The sequence below is a fragment of the Megalopta genalis genome, chromosome 13, assembly GCF_051020955.1.
Source record: "Megalopta genalis isolate 19385.01 chromosome 13, iyMegGena1_principal, whole genome shotgun sequence".
Classification (NCBI taxonomy): Eukaryota; Metazoa; Arthropoda; class Insecta; order Hymenoptera; family Halictidae; genus Megalopta; species Megalopta genalis.
In genome coordinates this window covers 10,180,425-10,199,604 of record NC_135025.1, presented here as the reverse complement: position 1 = coordinate 10,199,604, position 19,180 = coordinate 10,180,425, and the positions used below count along the sequence as shown (strand labels likewise).

Sequence of the window (19,180 nt, the reverse complement as noted above, 5' to 3'; positions counted from 1 at the left end):
AGATATAATGATATAATCTGATTGAACGTATTCGTAAATAAATAAGTAGAATATTTCAAACTATACAATTCGCTTCGTAACAATCGCGATTGGAGTCTCCACCAATGACCTAACATGAAAATCATCTTTCTTTCCCAGGACGAACCGACTTCCGTGGTGAAACGTGTGACCGTTCTGTTGGCCGTTGAAGTCGAGGTCCTCGAATCCGGTGTCTATGAGCCCGTGAAAGCCAGTGCGACGATGTCGTCGAGTGGTGAATTTTCGACGCTGTCAAGCGGTGAAGTGACCGGGACAGGCGATGACTCGTTGCCAAGCTCTCGGGAAGCAACCGCGGAGGCAGCGAACTCCGGGGGCGGATTTATGCCTCTGCGCGAGTTCCTGGACAGATTCTCGTTACCAAGGGTGGTTAGGGTTGAAGGCGCCGGTGGGAGACCGATACTCCTCTACAAGCAACAGCAACGATCGCTCAGAGTCACGGCCACCCTGCTGATGCACCGTTACCGTCACGACGTTAAAGTCGGGCCGGAAATCGTGATCCCGGAAGGATACCCCGGTGAGTACCTCCGCCTTTCCATTTCTTCCGTGAACGTTGTCATAGGAAAGTCGGGGATCCGAAAGCTTTCGGAGATAATTCCTTCACATAACCTTGACATAACCGAACTGTTATTTAATTTAATTTAATTTATTTTATTAGGATGCTTCGTACCATGTGCACCCGCTTTTGAGAGCCGATTGTACGGCTAAACGTTCTATCTGTCTTCGTTTATGAGATATAATGATTTTTGTACGCGGAGGCATCTATCTAAAAATAAAAGAAAATATAATATTTTTTTATTGAAAATGCTGAGATACTAAGAAATAGAATTGAGCAGGACTTTCACAAGATGCGAGAGAGACCAGAGATGATAGAGAGAGAGAGAGAGAGAGAGAGAGAGAGAGAATATGAATGATAATAAAGAGCTAATTACTAAAAAAAAATTTATTACATATCAAAAACGGAGGCTGATGAGACATGTACCTATATGACATTTTTATATATTATATACAATATATATTATTATATATTATATATAATATAATATAATATGATATAGTATAATATAATATAATACAAAATAGTATAATATAATATAATATAATATAATATAATATAATATAATATAATATAATATAATATAATATAATATAATATATTGTATTATTGTATTATTGTATTATATATTATATATATATTATATATGTAATATATATAATCACATCCTTGATAAAATTAACACGTATATATTCAATTATATATACAGTCAATTTTACCACTATTGTTGCTAATAAATGTAAATGTCCTGTAAAACAGGTCAGCCTAACTAAATCTCGATTAGTACCGAGAGGTTATGTCAAGAGCAGTGCGACAAGATAAGCATTAAAGTAACGCTAGGATTGTTCGTCATACCAGATACAACTTCATAAAAATTCAAGAGACTTAAGAGAATATATATTCATTAAGGACATCAGTGTACGGGTAACCCTGACATAACTCTATATAGTACCAACGTAATATCGGTTCTGAAGTATCAAAATTGACACCCATATGCGTCATAACAATTATGAGTCTCCTTCGGTTCTCTATAACTGTTTAAAGAGTCAAGACAAATGTCATAGTCGTTTCCAACCCCCTTTAAGAAATACACGTTGCGCAGAGACTCTCTGAACTCGCTAGGACGAAAGAGAAATTATACTTCTCTTCGATACGTACGCACACCGAGCAATTAGTGGTGGCACGCTATCCCCACCCGTTCCTAGAACGGTGTTCATGGTTTCTACGTATCGCACTGGCACCGGCAGACACTTATTAGCGTTTTTCGCTGTGCTTCTCAACTTAGGCGATCGAGATGGGAAAGGAATAATAAGGTTGTTCGTAGAACTCTACCTATGGAAATTGGCTTTTTTTTCTTAAGCCGATGCGTAGTGTGCAGAGGCAAGTTGATGAACGAAGGCTAAGAACACTTCACTCATTTCGTTTGCCTTCGATGAATTCAGAAACAAATTTTTTTCCCAATTTTCTATATTGATACTCATAGAAGACCGAGCATTAATTAATTTTTGTTGGAAACAGTTTTCTGTCAGAGCACCAGAGATGACTGAAAAATTACGATAACATGTGAATAATAAATGATGTTAAAATACACATGTAAAAATACACTACAAAACAAATTCGTATAAAAAGAAGGGAAAAAATGTCAGCTACGAATTGTTTTAAAAATGAACTGCTCAAAGCGACTATGAATAATCGTGAATATCACACGGATAACAGTTCAATATAGTCATTAACAAATTACCAAGGAGTGTTCACCATACGTCCATACAAAAAGAAGGAACAAGGTACGATAAAAATCCTCGAATAATATCGGTTCGACGAGACGTTAAACTAATGCGATTTATTAGACCGCTGTTAGCCAATTTCTACGCGCATGTAGCACGGTAATTTACAATCGTGTCGCAATATAGTATCTGAAAATTTAATGAGGATCCGTCAACGGTACCGGCGAGAGAACAATGGCGATCGTATTACGCCGCGCGTCTCGCGAATACAATGCGAGTTAGAAAATTCATACGGACAGGTTCGGCGTGGCAGGGGTGGCTTAGTATGCGGCTTACACTGAATCCGTGGACGGGATGGAATTTCGTTATCCGTGCAATCTGTAAATACAGTAAGTAAGGGCGTTCGGAGAAATGGCCGGCCGAGATTTCTATCATTCTCGAATCGGCGCGCAGTGTCTTTTAGCATTCGGGACAGCTGGAACTTTTCCCTGGCCGATAAATCAAGTCAAGGAGAACCGTCAAAACGCTGGCCGGAGAAAAAGCGAAAGCCAATAACCGTGGAGCCAGAAATTCATTAAACCGCGGCGCGCCGGTGGCGCTTAATGGACCGCGAGGTATCCATAACTGCATAGAATTGACCGGCGCGCGGCGGGCCGGGCCGGGTCGGGCCGTGCCGAGCCGAGCCGAGTCAAGTCGGGCCGCGCCGCGGCGCGGAGTGTCGATATATCGATCACGTCGACGGCGATGATCGATCGAGCGCGCGAATCCTATCGGGAATTCGATCTCGGATTAAAGGCATTGCAGCTGCTTGCACAAGATCGCGGCCAAGAAAGCCGCCGATTAATAAACTGTTCCTTTGATCGATGAAAACGTTTGCAGTTTCCATCTTTGGTTTTTCTTTCGTTTTTCTTTTCTTATCTTGCGACCTTTTTCTTTTGTATTTTCTTTCCGATCGGTTCTTAACCGGTCGACATGCTTTTTTGTCGAACCTTTAATGTCCCGCCAGTTGGTTTTCTTGGCTGTTATTTCTTCTACCGGATATCAAATGCCCTGATCAATTGTTTCAAGTATGAAATAGCTAATGATAGATTTCGATGCGCTTTTAATAGAGCGACGCGAATAATACTTTCGTTTTGTATAACAGCTGAGAGAGGGAATTTTATAATATATGAATTGGTTTTTTAATTTATTTATTCTTGAATGAAGACTCTACAGGGTGTCCCAAATCGAAACCGACAAACTCTGCCGATACGTTGGGGAGGTCATTCTCTGCAAAAAATGTTGCACACTCCGTAGGTCGGTTCACATCCGTTTTCGAGATTAATACAAATATTCAACGATAATAAGTGATTAATGATGATAATACATTACATTATCTTAATACAATACATTACATTACATTATCTTCAAGTCAAATTATCAACATTTCCATCCATATTTCGGAAATGAAGACGTATCGATCAGTCGTTTATGTAAATTTTTTGCTGAGAATGATCTTATGAACATGTTAACAACATTTAACACCTTTTCTGGGATACACTGTATATTTATTTTGGAATTGCAGTGCTTGATTAAGATTCTTGGATAGAAACGACAGATGTAACGTTACAAATTTGCTTCGAAAGAATTGCAGAAAGAATTAAGATTATTAACAAGATAACTGAAAATTGTTCATATTTCTGTTCAAAGAAAACAGTTCTAATTATTTAAAGATTATATTTAAACGACAATGAATTTTCATAGCAATTTTGCATCAATAATAAGTTTTTTTACATATGGGTTACCAATATATTTTTAAGTAAAAAAACACTAATATGGAAAGAAGAATGGTTATTTTATATATAATACATATGCATATGGCATAAACGATTGTATCGCAATAGTATTAAAAAATTGATCAAGGATCCGTCAATCGTTTTAGCACGATCGTATGCAAAGAACGGCCAAATTGATTTATCACACGCGATTGAGAATGCTTGTTAAACAATTTAAGCGGTAAGCATTTCGAAACCTATGTAATTACAGATCGTTAAGATCTTGTGGGCGATAGATATGTTAATCGAGAAGCATTGTATCTCGTTACCTAGTGTCATAATTCATATTCATTCAGATAAATGTGTTATTATGATATTTCTCGCAGTTCAGCTTTCCTAAATAGATTACCGCCAGAATGACAATATTTTCTTTTTTATTAGCTCCAAAAAAATTCATTCGTCAACAAAATTATTTCTTTTCACCGAGTAAATAGAACGCCATTTTTTAATTCCAGCCTTGTCCATTCTTTTAATATATGTTCAATTATGTCGCATATCGTTTTTCAAAATAAAATTTCTAGATTTCCATTTATTATTATAAATTTTAATGGTACAAAGTCAAAGCCCTCTTCGCATCGCGTATTCCTTTTTGTTGATCAAAATTCTATATTAATTCGAATATAATACAGGTGTCGCATATTCTTTTCTGTTAAAAAATAGTATTTAATAATTATGAATAGTATTTAATAATTAGAATATAGTAAAAGAATCGTATTTCAGAATACTTATATATTAACTAGAGTAGAATGCAAGTCCTGGTGTAGATCATTTCGAGTGATACAGAGACACAATTTTTGATCTTGTTCGAATAATTTTATAAAGCAAAGCTCGGAATTATCGGCACGCAACATAAGGACCGCGAGGACTATTTCTCTTGACTGTGTTCGCCTGTGTTCGCTTAAATGCTATGCGCACATAAACACAACGCACTCGCGCACACACACGCACATAAGGCATCAGATGCACGCGCGAGGCAAATCAGGAGGCGTAGCTCTCGGGATCCTTATGTTGCGTGCCGATAATACCGAGCTCTGTTTTAAAACGACTAATACAAGCCAAGAAAATATGTCTAAAATTTCATCATAAAAATTGAAAATTCGATAACCTAAAATATATATAAAAAATATAATATAAATAATAATATAATAATATATAAATATATATATAATAATATTTAATATTTATATATATATAATATAATAATATTTAATATTTATATATATATAAATATAATAATATATGAATAATAATAATATAATATAATATAAAATATAATATATATACAACCTAATAATATGTTGCTCGGCCCGGCACATAAATCATGAGGCATACTAAAAAAATTGATACTGCAAGCTGATCACATAAGATTGAATTGTATTCAAACGAATGGGCATGTTCGACCAGCGAAACCGAGGTAATCCTAATAAATAATCATAGGATTACATGAAACAGCCCGAAGACGCAGAACCGAGACGACCAGAATCGCTTACAATTACATCTACGAGATTTCCTTGGCGCAAAACTACCGGGACACATAAGCCGGCGTATTTATTCGCTTATTTACCTGCGGCCAAGTGTGCACATATGTAATCAGGTTGTTGGTGGCACGGCGGTGATTTAACCGAGGCCAACGGTAAGAAAGTAAAGTAACACGATTGTAGGTGGCAATAGCGATTTAACAATGAAACCGACTGTCGGGCGCCGGAGAAGCGTCCGACTTGAGTCGCCTTTGATCCCCTGGACAAGTGTTCCATTTCTGTCTGTCGAGATTAAAAGGCTGTCCACGTGAACGAGGCCTATGGCACTCGATTATCGCGGCGACCAGTCTGAGCTGGTAAATTGCCTTCAACCCTCGGACGGCGGGATTCGGGTTTAATTCGACACAGTATACACAGTGGCCACCTTTTGAAACGGAATAACTTTTCTACAAGCGGACCGAATAATTTGAAGTTTCCTTCGGATGAGAGAAACCCTGGCAAAAAGTAATCGAACAGCTCTTAAAACATAATAATTTATTTGAAACTGGACTAAGTGATTTGAATTTCGTTTAAATGTTAGCGGGGGTTAGTTTATTGTATAAATACTTTTTAAATTTTGCTGTATTACTTACAACGTTTCTATGCGAGCCTATAACGACGACTTAAATAAATGCGTATCGAACGTACAAATTAACCCTTTGCACTCGAGTGGTGACCCCGGGGCACCGATGAAAATGTTATATCGCATTCCAAGATAACTTTCATATTGTCAGAGTTTAAATTAAAAGTATTGTTAATAGTGTAACTGTTGTACGAATCGTAAGACTCAATTTCATATGCATAAAATGCGCTTTGTCGCATAAAATGGAAATACTATAAGTCAGAAAAAGTGTTTCAGATTTACAATTAACATGGTTTCGAGCGCAAAGGGTTAACAGAGTCTAATGACATTTTTATTTTATTTTTATAATTAGTAAGCTTTTAGTTGACGAAGGAAGCTTTCCTTTAATTCTAATTCTTGTAAAATGACGTGTGAAAATGAGAATTCGCGTAAAGATTCGGTGTCTACTAATATGCAGTGGCGCAGCCACTCAAAACCCGTAAAATACTGCGATTTTCACGATCTCTAGCTGTTTCTAACTCTTAACCAACGTTAAATAGTTTCAATGCAATTCTCGATATGCATATAAGTTCCCGAATTCTACGGAACGCATTTTTTAAACTTTTCCGATCTTTTTTATTCTTCTTGTCATTTCAAGTAACAGCAAAATTAAGAAAAAAGATTTGAAAAACGAGGTTTCCGAACAATCAAAGAAGAGCTACGCCTGTATTTCCAAGAAAGAAACAAGAAAACCATTGACGTTAAATATCTTAAAGTCTTAACAGTCCGTTTGCTCCAAAAATGGGATAACATTAGCTTCACAGTACAGTAAAGTCTCTCTAATTGATGCTCATATTGTGCAGAAAAATGGACAATTTGGGAAGAAGAGATACGATTATTCGAGCCTTGCGGCTTGTTTTTATATTTTTTATATTATATTTATATATTATATTATATATTTATATTATTATAATATATATTTATATATTATATTTTTTATATTATATTTATATTTTTATATTTATAGTTACCGATTGTTAACGACTATTAAAACGAGACACAAAGCTTGAATAATCGTATCTCCTCTCCCCAAAATGTTCATTTTTGTGTATGATCAAAGCGTCAATTAGGGAGAATTTACTGTATTTGAAGCTCTACCATTGTGCATACGCTGACCAAAAAGTCAAAGTTAGACCTCTGAACCTTCGAATTCGGATCGCAGCCGTCGCTGTTCCACGCTTTATAAATTGCAAATGGAACTATAAGTGCGGCGAGGCCCGCTGTGAATTATATTGGGTTGGCAACTAAGTATTATAATTGCCGATTTCACTTATAGATGTCTCTCACTCCCATTTTTATGATATCCGTAAATGTTATATTATAAAATTATTATTATTATTATTATGTTATTTTTTATTATCCGTGAATGTTAGGAACTGGACAAATTGAATGCAGCGGTCAAGGAAAAGCGACCTAAATTGGTCAATCGTAAAGGTGTCATTTTCCAGCAGGGCAATGTTAGGCCGCACACGTCTTTGTCCACTCGGCAAAAATTGATGGATATTGCTTGGGAATTGATGTTACGCCCACCATATAGCCCTGATCTCGCGCCATCGGATTACCACTTATTTCAATTCCTGGACAACTCCCTTCGTGATAAAACTTTTAATGATGATGACGCTGTAAAATCTCACTTAACTCAGTTTTTGGCCGAAAAGGATCAGACTTTCTACGAGCGTGGAATTTTCAAGTTGTCAGAGAGATGGCAAAAGGTCATCGAACAAAATGGAAAATACATTACAGATTAAACATCATTCCAAGTAAACAAATTTTTTATTTCATTGAACAAATCGGCAATTACTTAGTTGCCAACCCAATAATTTAATATCATATTCGCGTGGTTCAACGAATTCGCGAACGTTCGCTGAAACAGCAAGGAACATGCGAACCTAGCCGGCGATCATTCCCGAATACGCACACCCTCGCTGATCAACGGACAACAGGGTTTCTATTATTCAACGGAGCGGCCATGGCGGAGGTGGTCAGTGACATATGTACGGCCGCGAATAACGGCCCCGTCCTCTCGTATTAGCATAACGCCGGACGATACTTTTTCAATGAAAACGCATGAATTACGTATGCGGGACGGGGTGCAGCGTGGGCTGAAATTACGCTGATGCCGTAACTCCGCAGAAACGATGCAACATTTTTATCGGGGACGAGGACCAGTCTTCCTGGATATCTCTTCCTTCCACCTTCGTTTCCACCTTCGTTTCCAGCTTCTGACAGAGCCCGGTGACTCGTTTTTTTCGCCGCGTTCGCCGTATTATTCCCTCGCGTTCCTGATATCGCTTGCCGATGCTGCGAACTGGGAAACGTTTCTCAATCGAAGATAAACTCGCGCAGAGCGTGCGGACCGAAAGTACAGCTGGGTACAAAAGATTCAGACGAAAAGAAAGAAATTAAGGGGAGGGAGGGGGCGATTCGAGCGAAAATCAACTAGAAGTAATTTAACCCTTTGCACTCGAGCGGTGACTCCGAGGCACCATTAAAATTGTTACATCACTGTTCCAAGATAATTCTTATATTATCAAAGTCTAGACGTAAAAAAAAAAATTGTTAAAAGTCTAACTGTTGTACGAGTCGCAAGACTATAAATTTCATATGCATAAAATGCACTTTGTTATATAAAATGGAAATACCGTAAGTCAGAAAAATTAATTTAGATTTACAGTTAAAATGGCTTCGAGTGCAAAGGGTTAACAGCTAAAATTTGTAAAATATACATTTTGATAGTGTCGTTGCGACCACCCGGAATCTGGTACGCTTCTTCCCGCCTCGTTCAGCACGTTCACGGTATATTTTATTACTTACAGTTTATTTATACAGTCGATTATTTACACTATACACTTTACATGATTTTATTGTACACGTTTATCTACACTTTTTCTACAATTTCTGAATATACAAACTCCGCTGTGACAATTTCACGCGCTGTCTGTCAATGTCCAACTGACAGTTCTGACGACTAATCGGAAGGCCCTGAGCCGTCTTTTATTGCGCCATCTTCATGGTTATGGAAAGGGGATCCTGAGCAGACGAGATGGCAATTCATCGGGTGTCATCGTAACAGTATCTTTTTGCGCTGACTCGAATTATGTGCAAATTATTTTGCACATAAAAGTATGCACATTAAAAGTATTTTAATAAGAAAAGAATTTCTTTTTCTTATGAAAAAATTATCGAGAATTGAACAATTCTGCCAATTCTCTTCAACATCGCGTTCGCAGACTGCAGGAAAAATTTCAGCTCGAAAACTTTATTATTGCTCGAGTTATTTCGATGTTGGTGATAATTATTGTTTTAATATTAATGTATTAATTATTGTTTTAATATTAATGTATTAATTATTGTCGGAAATGTAGTACAAAAATATAAATATATAATATGAGAATAATTCAAATGTAATGCAAAAATGTAAATATAAGAAGAATATGTTGAATCTTCGGGACGCTCCTCATCCTTATGATCGGTGTCTTTGATATTAAATCCTGCACCAATTTTTGTGATAAATGATCATTCGTGTCTCAAAATAACCATTATCTATTACGGATATGATAATAAATTATGTAATTACTTCCAGGAACAGCTTCCATATTGCAGAATTGAAATGAAATAAATATTCTTTTATAGAGTTATTATACAGAGTGGGTGAAATTAATCGAAAACTAAGGACAACATTTTTTTCATTTTCTCTTTTGAAAAGAAAAATAGGTTGAGAAAATAATACTATTGAATGACTGTACTATCGTCTGGCCATCGCATGCCAATTCTACTTCTCGTCATACTGCGAGCCATGCAAGTCTTAAACGAAACAATGTTACTGTTTCCTTCGACTTATTTCTCCATGTAGAAACATCCCCTGATCGGTTGTGCCACGATTTTTCAGCCACCCTGTATACCTGTAACTGTTCGCTTCCGCTCCGCCCTTCGCATCACGAGCAACACGCATGACAAATGAAGCATAACTTCGATCACTAACCGTTTTGCAGACATAAACAATAAAATCTTCGTACCCTGGCTTATCCACAGGCCGACTATTCGAGAATTAACCCTTAGCGGACGACGACTTTTTCGGCCGAGTCAGGTAGCAGGACGAGGCGATTTTTGCAAATATGTCGAGTGTCTTATATGGTACAATAAAATGATCTTACATATAAATTATCTTACAAAAACGTTATATTTCGTTAGTTTATCTATATTCACACTTTTATGAATATAATTTTACAAAAATTGTGATTTGTAGTTTCGTTCGGTGTGATAGTTTATAAAACATTGACCAAGATGCATTCTTGGTTTATCTGGACATGTATCACAGAAATAGGTCGTCTCATGTCTTCTCTCTGGTTTGTTTCGACTGGAATAAACTTTGCAATCTTTCTTTGTGCCGGTAACAATTACATGCAGTTTCCCGTTTAGACGAATTTCGTCAGAGTTGGTCGTCGAACTTGAAGATCTATCTCGTGGTTGACGAAAATCTCCTCTCAATTTGTTGATCAAAATTTTGCGAAAGTTCAAATGTGTAACTGGCTATTCGTTTCTCTGTCTTTTTACATGTTTGTAGAGAATGTACGAATTGATTAAACAAATTTCCAGTCTCCGGAAAAATAATTTGCGCCACCACTTCAGGGACTTTCTCATAAAACAGTACGTTGGATAATGTTCGAGATAACGAAATCTAACATAAACACCGACTGTCGCCTCTCGCTCGCCATTCGTCCTGCCGCGCGAAATGCCGTGGCGACCGACAGTCGCCTCTCGTCCGCTAAGGGTTAAAAATACTGCTTAACCCTTTCTCTCCGAACGACGGATATATCCGTCATCCATATGAACACTCGCGGAGCCGAACGCCGGATATATCCGACATCCACATGATCGCCCTCTGGGGACGAACGCCGGATATATCCGACATGCTGGTATTGCGTGAATCTTTTGACGAAACAAACAAACGACAGTCCGAAATAAACGACACACCATTCAAGTTATATTTGTTCTACCTGCATACATGTCATAAAGGGATAGAAAATCGAAAGTACTAACTTTAGGACTAATTATTATGTATTATGTTTTGTATTATGAATATTATGTTTTATTTTATCACTGTATATTATATATTATTTCTTCACTTTTTCCATTGTTAATGAAACTTTTTTTACCTATTAAATAACTTTATACCTTATGCAGAAATTATAACTATATTGTTTTAAAGAAAAATCCCTTTTCTTCCCAAATACACTATCCACGCGCAATGTGCACAATTTCGGCGGGTGGTTCCGTTCAGGAGGGGCGCTACGGCGGACTGAACCGCCGTAGCGAAAGGGTTAATACGATTAATCTGCAACGAAAAGCTCATTTTTAGAGCTGAATTTTGACCGGCTCGCCGGCTGTCTAGCGTAGGCTTTATCCACTTCTTCATCCCCAACTCGGCTTCCCCTCCCACGCCGCAGGAACTTATGCAAAGCAGACGCATAATGATCACATCTGTTCACAATGGGTCGCTAACGAAGTCCCGACTGCTCTAATCTAGCCACAAAGATCAGCCGTATAACAATCGGCGAGCGGTTCCAGGACCATCGTGCACTCCGGGCAGCGCGACGCGGCGCGCACTCGCTCCGGCATCGTGCACGCTCGCCTCGAACCCGCTCGATTCGTGTCAAGCCGGCGATCGATACACCTTGAGGATTTAATTACAAGTCGAAGGGGGCTGGACGGCGACGCTCGAACCGAGAGAGGAGGCTTTCTCGTCCTTGGAAAAATCGCTGCGTTCTCCAGGCACGTTCGAAAGCAACCCTTAAGCGCTCAATTATGCCGCTCGGTCCGGCCAGGCATAAATCTTTTGCGCCGCCTATTACATCCTCGTTGACAGAATAATCTTTCTCGTAATGTTAATTAATGATAAGCAGCCATCACCGACGGAATACTGCGCGGCGAGGTCGGGCCGGGTTCAAGGGTTTCGATTAACGTTTGGCAAACATCGACTTCCTCTGCTTATTGTGTGTCTAATTAGCCTGATCGAACGGATACTCTATCAATTTCGCTGATAATGCGCAGCTACAACTGAAAACAACCTGTTGCCGTCGTGTCGCGCCCCTTTTAAGTCCACGATTAACGATGTACGATGTTCGCATCGATTATACTTCGTCGGCGGAGTTGGACATCAACTTCGAATAACTGTTTGTCTAGATAATTATACGGATAGTTTTATTCGCGAATAAAGTTACAGTCACTGTGTCGTTTGTTCTTGATTTATTTCTAAGTCGTTACAGGGTAATTCCGCGCGAAATTGGCCATCTTTTGGAGTAACGTTTTGGGATTTTGATCTTGTGATCTTTAGAGATACATGAACAAATCTCGAAGGATTTTTCGAAACGTTGAAAATTGTTAATTCCGCAGGCCTGCGAATTAATGTGTCGACCTTTTTTAATTTAATTAAATTAGCGTGGTGTGCGAGTGATAAAGATATATGTATAAATATCTGTTCTGTTTACGATCTTTATAGGTGTACACGTAAAATGTAATTATTCGTTATTAGCGCATTGTCGATTATTTCGACGTGATTTACATCAAAGTCATATCACACATGACTGAATTCATATTTCTTGTGACCTACAATATTGCATTAACAAAGATATGCCGTTCCAGATTTAAAACATCGACAATGACCCTGAGAACTGGACTTAAAATGGCCACGATAAAAAATATCCTACCTTTGTATACGCATCATGAAATCATGCAATTTTCCACGGGAACATTTTTTCCCTCACTTCTAGCATAATGAAGACATTACGCGTGCTTGAGATAAAATGAACACCCTATATGAATAAATATAATAATATTATTTGCAGAATTTAATCAATTGTGTCTATGTTTCCGTTCTTCATCCGGTCCGTACCTACGCTTTCAGCTCATGGAAAACAAACGACGTGCCCTCTGTTCCCCGTGGAAGTGCACCTTTACACAATGGCAGGAGTGAAAAAAGAAGTTCTATCTTTATTGGAGGCTCGGTAAGATATCGCGTGAAAGCGCGCTCGTGACTCCGCGAAACCGTGGGAGTGCCTTCCCGGTAAACGGAATCGCTTTTCAACAGAAATTCTGAACGTAACGATCCGCGTTTTATTATGCGAGTTATTTCAAGGCACTATCTTCGTCTGTGCGAGCGATTGACTTCCTCGAAGTGGCCGCGTGTCCGTGAACGAAATTTGTTTCGCGCTGCCGCGTGTTAATCGGCATTGACGCTTATTGGCCATTAACCGGGGGTCCTATAATTTTCGATTCTGACACGTTGATGGTGCCCGCGGCACACGGAAGTTTATATATATATCTTCGTTGGTGTGTGTCATTTGAGAACTAAATGCAACACAGCTTCGAATTCCTCGGGAGAGACTGTTCCCCTAATTGTTTCTTGCGTAATTTACCTTAACCCTAGAAAGATAACCATATGACAACGTACGTAAAAGATAACCATACGCTTCAGAGGCGCATGCTTTTCTAAGGCGTCAATTTTATACTAACAATGGATATTTATTTAAGTTAATCTAGTCATTTTAAAGGTTTGGCATTATTGTAAAAATAAAATGCATTTATATTATATTTTTTTATATTTTAAGTAATTTTAAACTTAAATCACTAGACCTCTATGAAAAATTAACAAAAATCAACAGTCTTCGCAGGCGCCTCTGCGACGTAGGTTATCTTTCTCGGGTTAAAGTTTCGTTCGATCATTCATTTAGCTGCTTTGTTTTATTGTTCATCGGTGGAACTTGCATTTTCGTAGAAATTCATTCGATCGTGGATTTGTATGTTGATTTTGGAAGACGAATAATAATGCTTTAAATATCTACGTTATTGTAAATATAATTACTATCGATAAGGCGTACGTGGATAAAATGGAATTTGCAACACGAACTGACCAGTGTTGATTCAATAATTATTAATTATTATAATATAGCATTATACTCAATAATTTGTTCAATAATTCAATATTCATACAAGTATTCAATAATTCAATATTTTCAGTCATTTTTTTATGACGGCAATCAATCACTCGCCTCGACAAAGATTTGCAAGTAATTTTAAGGCTTTTTAAGGAAAAAGCTTTTTAACAGTTTTTTATGTCCTAGTTTGTACCACCTTGCTCGATGCATTTTTTAAAATCATCCAATTGTTTAAGTCAGCATTTTCTATAATATCGAAGAGGACTTTCGAAGAAGTTTCACAATTAAAAATATTGCCGTGTAGTTAAAATTTAAAAATAAAATGGATTGGGTGTCTGAGTACCCTGATTGCCAAACGACTGTAAAAACTTTGGTTACCTGCATAACGTTTATTTTGAGAACTAAATGCAACGCAGCTTCGAATTCCTCGGGAGAGACTGTTCTCCTAATTGTTTCTTGCGTAATTTACCTTAAAGTTTCGTTCGATCATTCATTTAGCTGCTTTGTTTTATTGTTCATCGGTGGAACTTGCATTTTTGTAGAAATTCATTCGATCGTGGATTTGTATGTTGATTTTGAAAAACGAATGTTATTTGATCCAATGCGAATAATAATGCTTCAAATATCTACGTTATTGTAAATATAATTACTATCGATAAGGCGTACGTTGATAAAATGGAATTTGCAACACGAACTTACCAGTGTTGATTCAATAATTATTAATTATTATAATATAGCATTATACTCAATAATTTGTTCAGTAATTCAATATTCATTCAAGTATTCAATAATTTAAAAGGCAATCAATCACTCGCCTCGACAAAGATTTCTAAGGAATTTTAAGGCTTTTTAAGGAAAAAGCTTTTTAACAGTTTTTTTGTCGCAATTTGTACCATCTTGATCGATGCATTTTTAAAAATCATCCAATTGTTTAAGTCAGCATTTTCTATAATATCGAAGAGGACTTTCGAAGAAGTTTCACAATTAAAAATATTGTCGCATAGTTAAAATTTAAAAATAAAATAAATTGGACGTCTGAGTACCCTGATTGCGACTGTAAAAACTTTGGTTACCCGCATAACGTTTAATCCTGAGACACCCTGCAGAAAAAGGATCCCGACTGGCAGCGCGATCTCCGGCGCAGTCTGCACAGCAGTCGAAAAGAATTAAACACGCGAAGTTTCAAGGAGTGATCAGGCATTAGACGAAGCCGGACAGTTCGTTGTCGGGCGGAAGTGCGCCCTCGCTACCATCCCGCCTTCTAACCCGTTGATTTACAACCAGAAGTGCGTCGTGCACGCGGATTTCTAAGCGGCTGCGCGGCACGGGAGTAAGCGCCGCGCGCCTTTGGATTTGCATAAATCTCGGAAACGCGGGGGAGCCACGAAATCGAAAGTTCAGCATCGGCGAGAGTATTAAGGGTATTCCCATGCGCGTTGCGTTTACGATCGGCTAGGCAGCCGACGGAAGGAGTTCTCGGCTCCTCGGAGCCATCGAACGCCGCGGAACCGCGATTTATGGCGGACCAACGCGAGGAATTTCTTGTTTTATTTATGGCCCGATGCTCAGCCAACGATCGCCTCGAAATATGTTTATTCCTGCGCCGCAACCGCCGCAAACCGCCGCCGCAATCTACACCTGGTTGACTCTGCCTGGAATCGACGCCCTGCCTATGGGGGTTGCTTCTCGAACTGTTGAGCTCCTCGGTGCATTAGGGGGCGGGCCGCGGAAACCTGCGGAAAAATGCACCGATCTGTATAGGGTGTGATTTATAATTACATTACGTTACTTCTAAATGTGATCAAAATAACAATAATGTTTATTTTCTGTTATCCTTTTATGCTCCTAGCAATAAATAATAATTTATACAAAACTTGTGGTTATTGGTTCGCTTATGCTCCATACTGTATTTTCACGAATAGATCAAATATATACGCGAAAGATCGAAATTAAAAAAAGACAAAACCAGTTGGTAATCCGTTTCGCAAACTAAAATGAGCCGTTTATTTTGAAAGTGGCATAAGTCACTTTACCGTAATGAAAAGTGGTGATTTTTTAATGTTTATACGAAATTATTTATACTGAGAAAGATATCAGTATCCTGAGATAACAAATACAAGTAAATCTTCTCGAAAGTTAGCATCCATATTTTTAAACGTGTTCAAACGCAGACCCTTAAATATATCGACTTAAAAACAAAGTGACTTATACCACTTTCAAAATAAACGGCTCAAATGTTACGAGCGATCTTTTCAATTTGGTTTTCGAGAAATGTATGAAGAATGTCTAGTTTAATTCTTAACACGTTCAAACCACCGTCATTTACATCGTAATCAGATAATAATAGATAAATTAATTTTATTACACTTTTACACCTTATTACACAATTTTATTACATTATTGTGTTTTAAAGACTCGATGTATAGCTCAATTTCGTTTTGCTAAATTATTTTAATATCACGTAGCAGTGATGTTTACCAGGTGGTGGTAATGAATGTATTAATGTCTGCAAAATATTACCCAGAGTTCTGATTTGTAAAGATCTCTTCAAGATACGTTGGCATTTTGCAAAAATAACTGCTATCCTAAACGTAAGGATAGTAATAAAGCTTCGACGTGGAGAATGAGTGAATGATCTTTTAGAGACAGAATAATCGTTACGATGGATAATAGTGACCACGCGTATACTATAGAATAATTATGGTGTGTAACGATGTTGAGTTCCGAATGCACATTAACGTTCTAATGACAATTGGGTTGGTGTGGTAATTGAAAAACGCGTTGTTTTATTCTATAAAATAGAAATAAAATTGAAGTGGATGTTAATGTATACTTTAATGTATGTATAATATTAAACTAACTTAATAAATTCTTGTTAGAGACCATTCAGATATGTTATGTATAATTAACACAAACATTGATTGTTTCAATCGTGTTAAGACCACATTGTGTGTAACGTAATAGAATAGTCAGTTCGACGACTAACCTAAAAACTGTATCAACAAAAAACTGATCGATCGATGAAGATTTAGAATAGGAAAAACAAACGAGCTATTCATTTTTGTATCAAAATATACAAGTCGATAGAATTTTGGACCGCGAATACTATATGAATTTTTTTGAAAAATGGATATAAAATACTCAACTCTATATATATATATATATATATATATATATATATATAATATATATAATATATTTAATAATATATAATAATATATAATATAATATATAATAATAATATATAATAATATATAATATATATAATATATATTATTATATGTTATATATATATATATATATATATATATATATATATATATATATATATATATATATATACATACATATATCTGAACACAATAACTTGGAATTTCATTTTCATCTACAATCTATCGTCATTACGGATGTTAATTAGAAACCTGAAATGCGATAACAGCTCGAATAGTCAAAATAAAATATCTGACTGTAGTATCAGAGTATGAAAAATCACGGAACCATCCATTCACCTCTAATAATACGCTCGATTACGTACAAAACGAAGCGCTGTCTGTCAAAATAACGTCGCGATACATGGAAGAAGGTAAAAAGCCGCAAATTCTCCAATAGAACGCAAGAACTAGCAGTTCTATCTATGAAAGTACTTCCCAATGAAAGTGGCTTCAATTCCCACAAAAGATCTTCCGAGTTTCCTTCGGCGCGACATTCTGCCACATTCCCGATATTCCGGCACATTCGCGTGTGACATCGAGTTTCACTTTTCACTCAGGAAAGTGCTTTCGAAGGAAAAACGTGGTCGTGTTAAGGACAGGAAAACCTGGGCGATGATTCTTGAATCGGTTGCTTCCGTAATGAACACGACAGATGACTTCCAAACATCGTGGGAAGTATTTTACAGGAGATCGATAAGCGCGACACAGAAAACTCGACGATGATTCCTTACTGATTGAAGATATAAGTAAGCAGTACGATGCATGAACTCTGGAAACGGAATCATTTTTTTGAAGATTCGATGAAGTGAGCTAAATTTTTTTCAGATGTTAGAAGGATTAGCTTGCTAAATCATGTGTGTACGTTTTGCAAACAATGCATTGGGTGGAATGATAAAAAAAATAGAGAATTTTTCAAGTTTTTTATCTGAGTATAAACGCAAATAATGCGTATTTTAATACACCTTGGTAACTTATATGCATGCTGAAAAATTGCATCGATATAGAGAGCTGAAAACACTGCGATTTTCGCAATCTTTAACACATCATATTGCAATTTTAGAATAATTCATATCTAAAAATGTCTATACATTCAAATAAGTATATTAAGAAGAAGAGGAATGTAACAAAAAATGTAACAACAATGTTGTAATATTGTTAAGGGTATAATTAAGCATAATTTGTGTGAAAAGTAAACAATAATGTGAGTGAATAAACGAGGCTCCAAATAATGTAGCAGATCTTTATGCATTCGATCTTCTAGAGTTTGCAAAGTACAGACCTTAAAGTAATGTAGCGCGCTTTGAGCGCATCTTTGATTTATTCGAACGAGTAGGGAAGAGACTTCATCCAACTTCTGTCCGTCGGAGTTCTGTAAAAACGTAAATTCGCCAGGAGCGTCACAGCTTAAGCAACATTATATCGCTCGGTCGTGTCATTTACTTCATTTTGCGATAAATAAATAACACGTTCGCGGGCACACCGATGCGCTCATTATTCCAACACAACATTCTCACCGGCGTGTACTTCTTTCGCGTCACGTTCCCTATCGAACCTCTTAAGACAGTCTTTATTTTAATCTTGATGATTCCTTAGGAACGCTTATGCGACTGTATTTTGCACGTTCAGGTTCGCCGCGAGCGCGCGAAGTTCCCAGTCAGGTAATAACAGACATCCCTTCCTACTAACAAATTTGCTTGCTTGTTGTTGAAATGAATTCACCAGTTTTCCTGGAGCGATTAAGCCGCGGCTGCCAGGGACGGACTGC

General features: G+C 37.3%; 1 protein-coding gene across 3 annotated transcripts in view; it reads left to right on the top strand.

Moving 5' to 3' along the window:
• LOC117224889 (uncharacterized) overlaps positions 1-19,180 on the top strand; it is a 119,088-nt gene that overhangs the window by 25,091 nt on the left and 74,817 nt on the right. For all 3 annotated transcript variants that reach the window (XR_013034737.1, XR_013034738.1, XM_076526157.1), the window contains exon 2: positions 139-553. Coding sequence is in view for 1 of the 3 variants with exons in the window: in XM_076526157.1 (XP_076382272.1) it covers positions 241-553 (313 nt within the window). In the remaining 2 variants the exon portion in view is untranslated. The remainder of the gene's footprint in view (positions 1-138; positions 554-19,180) is intronic.